The sequence below is a fragment of the Vicugna pacos genome, chromosome 18 (genome assembly GCF_048564905.1).
Source record: "Vicugna pacos chromosome 18, VicPac4, whole genome shotgun sequence".
In the NCBI taxonomy this organism is placed as follows: domain Eukaryota; kingdom Metazoa; phylum Chordata; class Mammalia; order Artiodactyla; family Camelidae; genus Vicugna; species Vicugna pacos.
Window position 1 is genome coordinate 24,570,550 of NC_133004.1, and position 13,073 is coordinate 24,583,622.

General features: G+C 53.9%; 2 protein-coding genes and 1 long non-coding RNA gene across 5 annotated transcripts in view; 1 reads left to right on the plus strand and 2 right to left on the minus strand.

Moving 5' to 3' along the window:
- Positions 1-1,830, plus strand: part of ABCC1 (ATP binding cassette subfamily C member 1 (ABCC1 blood group)) — a 126,582-nt gene extending 124,752 nt beyond the window's left edge. For all 3 annotated transcript variants that reach the window (XM_072942669.1, XM_072942668.1, XM_072942670.1), the window contains one exon: positions 229-1,830. In XM_072942669.1, the coding sequence (XP_072798770.1) occupies positions 229-337 (109 nt within the window). In that variant the 3' untranslated portion in view covers positions 338-1,830. The remainder of the gene's footprint in view (positions 1-228) is intronic.
- On the minus strand, positions 265-4,056 carry LOC140687073 (uncharacterized). Its single transcript, XR_012061131.1, has 2 exons — positions 3,700-4,056; positions 265-432 (listed from the first exon to the last, which is right to left on the minus strand). It is a non-coding gene; the product is annotated as an uncharacterized lncRNA (long non-coding RNA).
- Positions 4,057-6,600: 2,544 nt separating this feature from the next.
- ABCC6 (ATP binding cassette subfamily C member 6) overlaps positions 6,601-13,073 on the minus strand; it is a 68,409-nt gene continuing 61,936 nt past the window's right edge. Inside the window, exons 26-31 of the mRNA XM_072942083.1 lie at positions 12,783-12,884; positions 11,947-12,093; positions 9,790-9,948; positions 9,557-9,723; positions 7,474-7,668; positions 6,601-7,166 (exon numbers count right to left, since the gene is read on the minus strand). Coding sequence (XP_072798184.1) covers positions 7,058-7,166; positions 7,474-7,668; positions 9,557-9,723; positions 9,790-9,948; positions 11,947-12,093; positions 12,783-12,884 — 879 coding nt within the window. The 3' untranslated portion in view covers positions 6,601-7,057. The remainder of the gene's footprint in view (positions 7,167-7,473; positions 7,669-9,556; positions 9,724-9,789; positions 9,949-11,946; positions 12,094-12,782; positions 12,885-13,073) is intronic.

Below are 13,073 nucleotides of genomic sequence, written 5' to 3' on the forward strand. Positions count from 1 at the left end.
CTGTGCCAGGAAGGAAGTATGAAAGATGATAGACAGTTCTGGGGCTGCACTGCAGGACACTGACATTAACAAGAACTGGGACTGAAGATGGGCAGCCCCTTGGAAGGACAGTCCAGGCAGAGGGTGTTAGGGGCCTGACCCAAAGCAGGGACTTGCCCAGGTGGGCCCTTGGGGTGTGAGGTGCCAGCCCCTTGCCTACCCCTCAAGTCTGCGTCTCCTCCTTTGCAGGGTGATCGTCCTGGACAAAGGCGAGATCCGGGAGTGTGGCTCCCCCTCCGACCTCCTGCAGCAGAAAGGTCTCTTCTACAGCATGGCCAAAGACGCTGGCTTGGTGTGAGCCACGGAGCTGGTGCAGCTGGTCAGAACTGCAGAGCTGACGTGCCAGCAGCCAGGGATGACTCAGCATCCTTGAGAACCCAAGCCTCTCACAGACTGAAACCAAAAAGAAAAAAAAAAAAATCAAAACACAAAGCAGCCACCATTTGGCCCTCTGCCTGGAATTGGCCATGAAGAAACAGGAGAGACAGAGAGATGCAGTCCTCCCAGAACACGCAGCCTGGCCTGTTACCCCGCAGACATGCCCCTGGGAGGGCCGTGTGCTCTTGGTGCTCCGTGGGGAGGTTTTGGCCGCCAGACTCCCAGAGAAATTGGCTGCGTAAAATATGCTAGTGACCAAATCCAGCCAACTGCCTCAGATCGTCTCCAGCCGAAGTCTGTGGGTTCCAAGCTTTTGAGAAGCTCCCTGGTCCCTGGCTCCTCTCCGTCCTCGCCTGGCTCTACCCAGATGCTTTGTTTCCTTGGGGCCGCAGTCTGGAAGTGAGGGGTCTGGTGAAGCTCATTCTCGCCCTCAGGCAGTGTCCTGAGGGCCACTGACACTCACCTCACCAACCATCTGGTCTTCCAGGTGCTCAGACACTGGGAACCAACATCCCAGCGCTGCCTCCCCCGGGACCTGCCGCACAGGCCAGCAGCAGCTTTGTCTCCTAGCACTTCTTGTTGACAGGACTGGCCTGGACGTGGCAGGGGTCTGGCCCAGGAGGTCTCTCAGTGCCGACTCCCCTGCTCGGCCGCTCCCCTCCTCACCCACTCCAGGCGGCTTGCCTGCCTTCCTCCCTCTTTACCCATGGCTAGAACGGGTTTACTCTGCGGAGACCCGAAAGACAAGACCTGCTCATGGTTGTGCAGCGCTCAAAGCTAAGAGCACCGGGTACTTTCTGAAAAAAGCCCCACTGAGTTGTCTCAGTTTAGACTTCGGTTTCTCACCCAGGGCCTCTGCTTAGCTGTCAGGGGTGGCAGTGGGGAAAACTTGACACAGTTACTGAGTCTCTACCAGGACAAGAAAGAACCCATTCACGAATATCAGCGATTTCTTATTCTTTTCCTTTTTCTTAAAGTACCTCCTCCAGAGAGAAATGCGGTCTCAAGATGTTAATTTCTTGGGAGGAAGTACTGGGCCAAGGAGCGGCAGCCCAGGGAAGGGCCAGATTGGCCGGAATCTGGCGGTTGGTCCATGTGTTCCTGGAAGGAAACGGGCAAGTGGGGTCCTTAAGGTCCCTCGATTGGAGACCAAAGTGTGACCCAAAAAGCAAAACGAGGTCACGGCTGCCCCAAGAGTCATGCTCGCTGGGTGAATTACATTGCTGACTTCAAACCAGAGAAGCATCTTTCTTTTAGGTGGAAATATATATTTATTTTTTGTAAGTTAAACCATTCTTTCACATTAGATAAACCAAGTGTATCTTGGGGATCTTTTTGTAATGACTTAACACTGGAAACGTGAACATTTGCAAATAATTTGCAGTAAAAAAAAATATTTTATTTCTTTCTAAATGACTGTTGCGTTTTCTTTGGGGCATCAGCAGAGGTTCCCACCATCTCTCCAGGAGTGCGGATGAGGCCCCCTCTCTGCTGCTGCTGCTCTTTCTTCTTGACAGACGTACTGTTCCTAGCGGGAGCGCTTGGAAATGGGAACCTAGTGGGACCTAGTGGGACAGGCAGCTCCACTCCAGGCTCACCCACTATTCCTCTCTGGTCCGGAGTCCCCTGGGGAGGCCTCTGCAGAGCGCTGAGCCCAGGGCCCGGCCTGGAGCAGGTGCACAACTTCCCCCTTTCCCTCCCACAGCACTAAGGCACTTACCTGGAAGAGCAGGTCCGCAGGTCCGCCCACCTCTCACCTGTGAAGTCTGGCCCCACCCTCTTCAGGGTGAATGCTGCACCCACCTTTTTATAAAGCAGATCAACTTTAACCCCTGCCTGGGGATTCCCATTCCTGAGCATCCAGCTGCCCCATGACACGCCCACAGGCACGTACCAGGTTGTGCACCTGTTTAGGATCTGACCCAGGATTTTAATCTTCAGGATCAGGCGCAGACACAGAAACACACCCACATCTGAAATCGGCTCCCTACCCATTGGGCACGGCCATAGGCTTCTCATTCTAATGGTGACAACCTTGCAGCTTCTTTTCACTGAGCACCTTCAGCTCCCAGTCCCTCAGGTAAGGCTACCAGGGGACAGCCTCACAGGGGCACTGGCTGTGCTGGGCTCTTCCACCTGAGCATGTCCTTGGAGCCTGCTTCTGGGGTGAGTGCTCCCCAAATCCTGGCATTTCTCACTGCCCAGGCTCACCAGTTCAAACGCAGACACCAGTACCTGTCTCACTCCTCCACTATCCAAAACTCGGACACCGCAGTCGGTTAGCACAGCGGGGGCTCCCTGCCTCAGGCATCCCGACATCCCTGGCCGCCTCCGTGGTCTGGTGGGGCCACGTGCCTGATTCTGGCCAGCAGGCTGTGGGTGGGGCTGACTTGTGTCACTTCTGGTTTGAGACACGGGAGCAGGTGTGAGTTGCCCACATCTTCCCCTCCCCTGCTGTGGTGACTCAGAAGCCAGCCCCTGAGAGGTGATGTCATAAAACCAGAGCAGTCTGACCTCTGTCGCTGCACAGAAGGTAGTGACCCAAGAGAGGCACTGGATGCTTATCACGAAATATATAAGCGAGAAATATACCTTGTGTTCATTTCCCAAGAGTTCATGGCTAGTTTGTTACTGCAGCACAGCCTAGCCTTGCCTAATACAAAGGGGTTGTCAAGGGGAATTCTGGCCACAGGTCATGTTTGCCTTGCCTGTCTGTGTCTTAGACCTCAACCTGGCCCACGCATGTAACACACACATCACTGCTCATCTTCACAACAAGCCCAGAGGCAGGTATGATCAGCCCCATTTTACAGACGAGGCAACTGAGGCACACAGACTAACTTGCCCAGGGTCACACAGCCAACAGATGACAAGGGCAGGATTCAAGTCTGTCCACCGTCCTTCATTCTCACGCCCTATGCTGGGTCCTACAGCAAATTCGGCTGCCTTCCTCCAAGACATCTGGAATCTGACCATTTCTCATCCCTCCCGTCACTGCCACGCTGGTCCCAGCCACATCGTGTGTCCCTCGTTTCCCCACGACAGCCAACCCAGTGGTTTCCCTGCTTCTGCCTCTAGCCAGCCCTCCCATCCCCCCAATCTGTTCTCGACTCAGCAGCCTCAGCGAGCCTATGAAAACATGTCAGATTGTGCGGCTCCTCCGTCACAGCCCTCCTGTGGTCCCCATCTCGGGGTAGCCGCCAGCCTGGCCTCCTGCAGCCTCTGTCCTCAGCTCCCCTTTCTGCCACCACCCAGGCCTCCCAGCCTCGCACACCTGCTCACCTGGCTGCTGTTCTTCCAACGTGCGGGCGCATCCTCCCTTGGTCCTCCCTCTTCCCCTGACGTCAGCTTGCCTGCTCCCTTCTCCATTTGCTTGACAATGGCAGCTCCGTGAGAATAGGACTTCAATCTCATTCCGTGCTGAGTGCCCACCTCTAGGGCACAGCACACGGCATGTGCTCAGTGACTGCATTCTCTGATCCAGGATGAGCCAAGAGGTCACTGGGGCCCTAGAACCTGCCCTTCCAGAGCCATAGCTTCCTCAGCGGAACAGCTGGATCATCGTATCCACCCGGCCAGGTGGCTGTGAGGATGAAAACAGATCAGGGGTAAAGCTCCCACACGTGCCTGGCTCTTAGGACACCGTCATACCTGGTGTTACCAGTCACACATTCAATGTCCATCCATCCATCTGGCCATCTGTCCAGTCACACAGTCGGCATCTACTGAGCCCTCGTCCGGGCTACGCGCTGTGGGGTGCTGAGGAAAGCACAGCGAACACGGATGCGCAAATCTCTCGCCTTGCTCAGGGAGGAGCGGAGCCTCCCTTCTGGTGGGATGCTGGAGTGGAATTCAGCCCTCGTCAGTGAGCTGATGTTCCAGGGGCAGCGTGCACAGTGGGGAGGACGTGGGCTCTGGATTCACGTCCCTACTTACTTAAGCTCTGTCTCAGTTTTCTCATCTGTAAAAAGGGCCTAACAATAGTACCTTCCTCAGCAAGGCGTCCTAGGAGCGAGCAGGATGACGTACCTCCCCCTCCGACTGCGAGGATGAACTGGGTGACAGTGGCATTTAGAGCAGGGCTGTGTGTTTGCAGTGACCAGCAGGACATGGGTGAGGGTTACAGACCTACTGAGAGAGGCACTGACCAAAGGAGGAATGGATGTGGCTTTCCTGCATCTTCACTGCTCCACCCGCCAGCCAGGCTCTCCTGGCAGGAGCTGCGGCAGCGGGATTAATGGCCTGGATGGCCCTGCAGGCTGGCCTCCAAGAAGCCGTGCGGCGGGCGCGACAGCAGCCTTGTCAGCGGGCTCTCACAGGCACTGGCTCCGTGGCCCACACGCTGCTTGCTGGCAAAATACCTCCTTCAGGGAGGCTCTTGTGGCCCTGGAATGACCCCAAGTGAGTGTGCCAAACACACAGCTGCAGCTGCCTTTGCCTGCGGTCACTTTGCTGGGACATGAGGTGGTGAGGCTCCAGGAAGAGACACAAGAAGCACCGTGTCTGGTCCCCTCCGGGCTTCACAGTTGGACAGATGCCCTGTGCAAGATGATTTGGACTTTGGTGTTTCAGACCCAAGAGCAGATCCCTGCTCTGCCACTTACTTGCCAGGTCACATCCACTCTCCGAGCCTCAGTTTCCTCATCTGCAAAATGGAGCAAAATCATGAGTAACAATGGCATTTTGTGCGTGATGGGGGGTGTTCCCGGCAGACCCTCCCCAACCCATTTTGAAGGCATCAAAATGAACTTCTGGCCACGTCCTGGAAAAGGGAAACAGAAACTGGGATTGGGCCTGGATTTAGATTACTTGGGGCTGAAAACCCTAAGTCAGGAGGGACCATCAGAAAGTCCTCATGACCTGGCTGGGACAAGGCGGGCCCTGCGTCCCGGCAGGTAGGTGGGTGTCCACAGACCTGACACACCAACACAGCTGTTGTCCAGGCATCGGTGGATTACTGACAACAATGGGTCCCTAACTCCCAGCTAGCAGTGTCCGAGAAGATATTTTTGTCATGAGAGGAGAGGGCGCTACTGGTTTCTAGTGGGTAGAGGCCAGGGAGGTGGCCAGATACCCTGCAGTGCACAGGACGCCCCACACAGAATTATCCAACCCACGTGTCAGTAGTGAAAAGGTTTAAAAAAGACCCTTCTCTGCTACCTCTTGGAGGCCCACAAACACAATAGTGGTAATAACAGCAAATGATTACTGAGCACTTACTTTGTGCCCAGCTGGGCTCTGACTCTGTCTGAGTGTTAACTTGCCTCATCCCGGCAGCAGTGGCCTGGGGTCAGGGAAGAATGCTGGGCTGGCAGAGCCGTGATCCGGGGGCTGGTCTCACTTCTCACACTGCCCTTTTCAGCGCTGTCCCTGTGACCTCAGACTCAGCTACTTTAGGCTCTCACCGCTTTCCTGGTGCCTGAAGCCGGTTTTATTAGAATGCTGACAGCTGTCCGAAACGGGCCCCAGCCGTGCACTCAGCTCACTGCCCTTCCCGGGAGCAAGTGTCAGATCTCCACCCGCCAGACCTCTGCCTTTCAACAGATCTGCTGGCGCCTGTTGGGGCTCCCCCAGGAAGCCAGAATTTGGTCTTTAATAAACGAATGTACGAAATGTGCCAAATCCTGAGCAAATTTCCCGCCCCTCCCCTCCCCCAAGTCAGGACCAGGAGGCCTGGCTCCTCTCACCTTGCTTTTGGAACTGAACGGCATGCTGGGGGAGAGGGGGAGCTTGTGCCCAGAGAGGCCCATCCCCGGTGTGGGTTGTGGCCTGTCCATCTGTTCCAACAAGATGGTCCTTGAAGCTCACACACGAGGGCTGGAGCAGCAGTTTTCAGTCCTGTCTGCATGCTGGAATCATATGGGATGGAGACCACACCAGTGATGGCAGGGAGGGAGATGGGCGGGCATGGTTACAACATGGCAACTTGAGGGGTTCACGTGGAGATGGAAGCGGTCAGAATCCCGACCGCGGTGGTGGGTGCAGGAACCTGTATGTGTGGTGCAATTGCATAGAACGCACACATGCACAAGCACACACACACACACACACAGTGAGTTTAAGTAAAGCCTGGGTATCTTAGCCGGATCGGTGGATTGTACCCATGTCAGCTTCCTGGATGTGACACTGAAGTATCATCTTTTAAGGTGTCACTACTAGGGGAAAGGGAGTAAAGAGCACACATGGAGCCCTCTGGATTATTATTATTATTACTTTTTACAACTGCTTGTCAACCTACAATCATATCAGAACAAAAGGGTTAATTTGTAAAAGATACACACACCATTGGTCCAGCCCCAGCCCCAGGGATTCTGATCTCATTGGTCTGTGGTGGAGCCTGGGCAGGGCAGGCTTTGGGGGTCCCTAGGTGAGTCTGGCAGGCGGCCAGGACAGAGGGTCGCTGTCGACTGGCTCTGGGGTGGACGGGGCTGGATGTGCCCTGATCAGGCCCACCCAGGAGTTTGCTGTGTCCTCCTGGTCCTGTGGGGATGACGCACTGTCTCTGCCATCTTCCTCCCAGAGAGCAGAGGGGTCTGGACTGTTTCACGGGGCCACTGATAACCAGGGTCACCGCATCTTCAGGGCCTGGTAGACTCTGCAGGTTGGTGTGGAGGGAGGAGGACTGAGCGAGGGGCCAGGCTCAGACCAGGCCTGACTCCTGTGCCAGCCTGTAAAACAGGCCCCTCTGGGCCAGCAGCTGGGCCGGGCTGCCACTCTCGGCCACCTGCCCCTCGTCCATGACCAGCACCCTGTGGGGGAGAGGGAGACAGGCAGCTCTTTGGACATCAGCCGAGGCACTGAGCCACCATGAATGCCCAGCCTGCCTGGTCTGAGTGAGTCTGGCCTTCTGTGTAGCTTCCTGACCCTGATGGCCGGGTTGGAAGGATCTGCTGAGCACATGTCCTTGGGCCCATCCTTCCTCTCCCGGCATCAGTCTTGCCACCTGTACAATGGGTACCTGATGACCTAAACCAGCTCTAAACCCTGATGCCTTACTCTGCCTTGCAGGGGTGCCCTGGGGGCTGGCTGCGTGATGGGGGCGGTGGGGGTGCTTACCTGGCACAGTCCATCACCGAGCGCAGGCGGTGGGCAATGAGCAGCACCGTGCAGGCAGCAAACCAGCTCCACAGGGCAGCCTGCATCTGGCGCTCCGTCCCCGGGTCCACAGCGGCCGTGGCCTCGTCCAGGATGAGGATCTGAGTTTTCCGGAGAAGGGCACGTGCCAGACACAGGAGCTGCTTCTGGCCCACGCTGGGAATCAGTGGGAGAGTCAGGCCAGATATTTGCCCACAAACATGTTCCCACCGCAGCTCCAGAATAAGGGATGAGGTGCATAGATGCATGTCCACACATGTGGATCCCAGTCTACACAGCTGGTGAGGGTCCCTATCCTGCCATTTTTCAGCAGGGTGACTTTAGGCAAGTCATTTAAACCCTCTGTGCCTCAGTTTCCCCATCTGTGGAATGGCTATTTCTATCTCACGCTCTGGTCTTCACCTTGTACCAGACACATCCTTGAGTGCCTGGGTAAATACTGACTCACCTCAAAGACCACAAAGGTAGGCACTGTATTAGTAAGTCTTCCCTCACTGGGTTGTGAGGACAAGATAAATCATATAAAAGCACTCAGAAGTGTGCTTGTCACAGAGTTAAGTCCTTTTTCTCTGATGACAGATGAGGAAGTTGAGGGTCAAGGTCATGCAGTAAGTCAGCTCCCAGAGCCTGGAGACTCAAGGGAGTCTGGGGCTGTTTCCTGCCGCGTTCAGCTGCCTCGCGCAGTAAACCCTCTTGGGAACCAGGATCTGCTATGGCCCTGCAGGTGTCAGGTGCCTGGGCTTTGCTCCAGCCTCTCCACTTACAAGCCGGGTGACTCAGCAGATCCTTCAAACCTCAGATTCTCCGTGCACTGGGCTTAACGCAGCTTTGAGGATTAAAATACTGAAGTGAATAGTTCTGATATGCCAGGGACTGTTCCAGCAACTTCACAAAGTGTAACTCATTGAATCCTTGTACAGGTAGGTAGGCTCTAGTTATCATTCCCATTTTACAGATGAGGAAACTGAGGCACAGGAGATTAAGTAACTTGCCCAAGGTTCTACAACTGGTAAGTGGGGGAGCCTGGATTTGAAGCCTGTCTGTGCTCTTGGTCACCAAACTCTGCTCCCCCTCCAGTGTCATTACAACCCACGGTCCCTCTTCCTAATACCTTCAGAGTCCGGTAAGTTTTAGAATCCAGAATGTCTTGATTTTTAGCAAGTATTCTATGATTACAGCAGCACTATTCACAAGAGCCAAAAGTAGAAACAACCCAAGTGTCCATTTATGGATGAACAGATAAGAAAAATGTGGTCTAACCACATAATGGAATGTTATTCAGCCTTAAAAAGGGAGGAAATTCTGGCACGTTACATTACGGATGAAGCTGCAGGACATTATGCAACATGAGATAAGCCAGTCACAGAAAAACAAATACTATAATAATATTCCACTTAAGTGAGGTACCTAGAATGCTCAAACCCAGAAAAACAAAGTGAAATGTTGGTTGCCAGGGGCTGGGGGCGGGGTGGGGAGAAGAGAGAATCATTGTTCAATGGCAACAGGGTTTGGGTTTTGATTTTTGCAAAATGAAAAAGTTCTGGAGATTTGTTACACAATGATGTGAATGTCCTCAGCGTTATAGAACTGTACACTGATAACTGGTTAAGATGGTACATTTTACGTTATGTGTATTTTACTAAAATCTTTTAGTTTTTTAAGACACACACCATATGTTGCTCCCTGACAACCCCAGGGAGCATGGGGTTAGCGCCCAATATCAAACACAATATTTCTGTAGCAAAATAAATGCTGAGCGAAATAAATAAAGCTTGTAAGTAGCCTCATGTCAGCAGTGGTTGGGTTTTGCCACCAAATAAATTTAGAAATGAACTTAGGAAAAAGAAGCCTGATATTCAGAGCCCGTGTTGGAGTTTGGACCTGCTGAGCAGGGAGGGGACCCGTGATTATGAACAGAATGGGGCTGATCATCTGATGTGGGGAGGCGGTTTCCAGGGCATATTACCCTCGGGGGGGAGCCTTGGCCACACCCACCTCTCCCCCCAGCCCCTCACAGGACCCAGCTCGGGTGGAGCTACCCTACCTCAGGTCATCGCCTCGGTCAGCACACTCGTAGTGCAGCTGGCCGGGCAGGCCGGCCACCAGGGCTCTCAGCTGCACCGTCCCCAGGGCCGCCCAGATGGCCTCATCTGTGTGCTCGTGTAGCATGTCAAGGTTCGTCCGCAGAGAGCCGGGGAATAGGACGGGGTCCTGGCCGAGAGGGACAGCGGGTCAGAGTCAGGCCTCCCACCTCTGCCCACCCCTCCCAGGCCTCACCTGAGGGATGACGGTGATCCTGGACCGCAGTGTGTGCAGCCCCACTTGGGCGATGGGGACTCCGTCGATCCAGATGCCACCCTCAGCCGCCTCCAGGAGCCGCAGCAGGCCCCTGGCCAGGGAGGACTTTCCGGCCCCTGTCCTGCCAACGATGCCCACCTGCCAGGGGAGGGGAGAGCAAGGCCCATTCTGACCAGGCCCGGCCAGAAGGCAGGCCACAGCCTGGGGGGCTCCTGGGCACGTCTCTGCTAGGTGTTTCCACTGCACCCAAGATCCATCCGTCTACCCATCATCCTTTGAGTATCATTCTTCTATTTGTATCTGTCCTTCTGTCCATGCATCCATTCATCAGTCCAATACTTTCTGTCTGTGCATCTTCTGCTATCTTCCCCTCATCCTAACACATCTCTCCCATCTTTCAATCCATCTCTCCACCCTTCCTTCTATACCCCTGCCCTACCTCCTGCTCCTCCATCCTTCTATCCACACCCCTCCATCATCCTTCATCTTCCCTTTCATCCCTGTGTCATGTCATTCTATTTCTGTCCCATCCTCCTGTTAGTTCCCCTTCCTTCTATCCACCCCTCACTCACCCTCCTTCCATCCATCCCCTCATCTTTCCATCTGCCCTGCATCCTTCCTTCCACACACTATCCTTCCTTCCACCTCCCATCCTATTCATCCATTCATCCTTTCATCCATGCCTCTTTCTTCTTTCCATCCATCCCCCATCCTTCCATCTGTCTGCCCATCTTTTTATCCACCCCCTCATCCTTCCTTATCTTTACTGCTGCATTCTCAATGTCCGACATGTGGTGGGGGTTCAACACTATTTGTTTAATAGATGACTGAAAATAAACGAATTCATTAATAAATGAATGAATGCCATTGAATGACAGGTGCTTTTTTAGGCACCAGGAATACAGAAATTAAGGAGTCCTTGCCGCAAAAGGCTCACCAGCTGGTCTGGGAAATAGTGCAATGGAGTAAACTTAATTTTAATACAGTATGATGAACAAACACTCTCTGTAATCAAGCTCTGGACTTGCAGCAATGGAGGGAAGCAAGAAGGTGCTGTTCATGTTGCCTGGGATGGGGGTTGATGGGGTAATCAGAGAAGGCTTCATGGAGGAGACGACATTGAGTGGAATCTTGAAGGATGAGTAGGAGTTCAGAGAGGGGAAAGATTCCAGGTGACCCACATCAAGTGCCAGACTGCAAGCTCCCTGAGGGCAGCACCATGTGCGCACCTGGCCCAGAGGTAGCTGCTCCACAGATGTTGGCTAGGCCCAAGCAGGGCAATGAATGAAGTGGAGAACTGAGTAGGGCCTTGAATGCCAAGCTCAGGAGTTTGAGCTTTTCCCTGTGGGAAGCTCAGAGGAGGAGGAAGGTCTGGAGCAGGTAAATGATGTGCTCAAATCAAGATCATAGGAGAACAGATTGGCAGTGGTGAAACAGGAGGCTGGGGGCTCAGTTGGGGGCCTGGAGAGGTGGCGGGGAGGACAAGGGGGAAGTGTCACTGGGTCGGGAGGGATTCAATGAACTGGCCTGACTAGGCACCTGTCAATGGGATGATACTAGGGTTGTTGTCAGAATAAAAATGTAAATAATAATGAATAAAAGCACTGGCCTTTTCTGTGGCACTTGCTGTGTGCCAGGCACTGTTTCAGGCCTTTCTGTGTATTAACCCAGTTAAACTTCACAACAGCTCTATGAGGGTGACATTATCATTCCCATCTTACAGATGGGAAAACTGAGACCAAGACATGCAGTGACTTGCCCAAGGTCACCTGTAGCAAAGCCAGGAAGTGAGCCCACGGAAACTGGATAATGTACATGGAACATTCAGCAGTGGGCCCCCAGCACATAGTAGGTGCTCAACTAATGAGAGACAGAGAAGGAAGAAGGAAGTTGGGGAGATGCCACCTCATCTGAGACACCAAAGTGGGTGGGTTTCACCAAGAAGGGAGCAGGTTTGGGGAAGATAAGTTCAGTTTAGGGTGTGGTGGGTCTGAAGATTGGGGGACCTGAGGCAGTGACACAGAAGAGGCGGCTGGTGCCCTGGGGTGATGCCCAGACTGGCCATGGTCCTGAGGCCTCTCCAGCCACCTTCTGGCCCAGCCGCCATGAGAAGGCAGCTATGGGAGAGCCACTCACCTTCTCTCCCGCGTGGATCTTGAAGGACACACCCTGCACGGCCAGCGGGAGCTCGGGTCGGTATCTCAGTCCAAAGTTCCGGAACTCGATCTGCCCTCCACGAGGCCAGGGGGGCCGGGCCGCACAGGCAGGCAGCCTCCAGGGTGCCTGGGGCAGGAGAGGACACTGGGTCAGAGCAGTCTTTCTCCAGGCTTCTCATAAAATAGCCCACCATTCTGAGCCTCAAGTTTCCTCTTCTGTAAAATGGGCATATTTCCTGCTATTTTACAGGACTGTTATGGGACATGGAACATGGCAAGGCTAAACATATGTAATATTTGGTGTTGTGAAAATAATAATGGTGTTGGCTACTCTTCATCTATTATGATTAGCCACTATTAACTGTCAAATAATATTCTCTCTTCCACCAGGAGAGGTAGACACTCTCCTTTTTCTTGGTGAAAAGGGCAAGTCTGTGCAGTGGGGAGACCAATGCCGCTTGCTATTCCTGTGACCCTGAACAGGTCCCTCCACTCCCTTGAGCCTTGGTTTCCCCATCTGCGAAATGGGGCTAATTAGAGCAGTGGATATGTGTTGCGTGTTTATGGTGTGCCAGACACTGTATGAAGTCCTTTACTGTGGGCTGACCTGACTTGCCCAAGCTAGGAAGTAGAGGAACCAGGATTTGACCTGGTTCCAGACTCTACCCTCTTAACCATTACTGCCACCTTGGCTGTGACTCCAGCCCACAGTGGTGGGGGCTCCAAAGCCCATGGCAGATGTCAACCTGGGTCTGCTGTCCTCCACTGTAAGTCCTGGATGGGCCACACCCCCTGCCCCCATCTCCTGGCCATTACCTCCTTGGGCGTCTGGGCATAGTCCTTCATCCGCTCCACTGACACGATGCTGCTCTCCAGGTCTGTCCAGCTGCGAACAGCCCACTGCAGCGTCTGGGTCACCTGGTAAGAGAAGACACCTCAGGTGACTCCAGCAAGGCCACCAAGACCTCTTTCTCCCTTCAGCATGCAGAGTATGCAGAGCAGAAAGGAGCCCTCAGACATCAGCTTTCCCATCCCTTCTTAAAACAGGTGGGGAGACAGGATCAGAGAGGGTGCATGGCCCTCCCAAGGACACCCAGCAGGACTGTA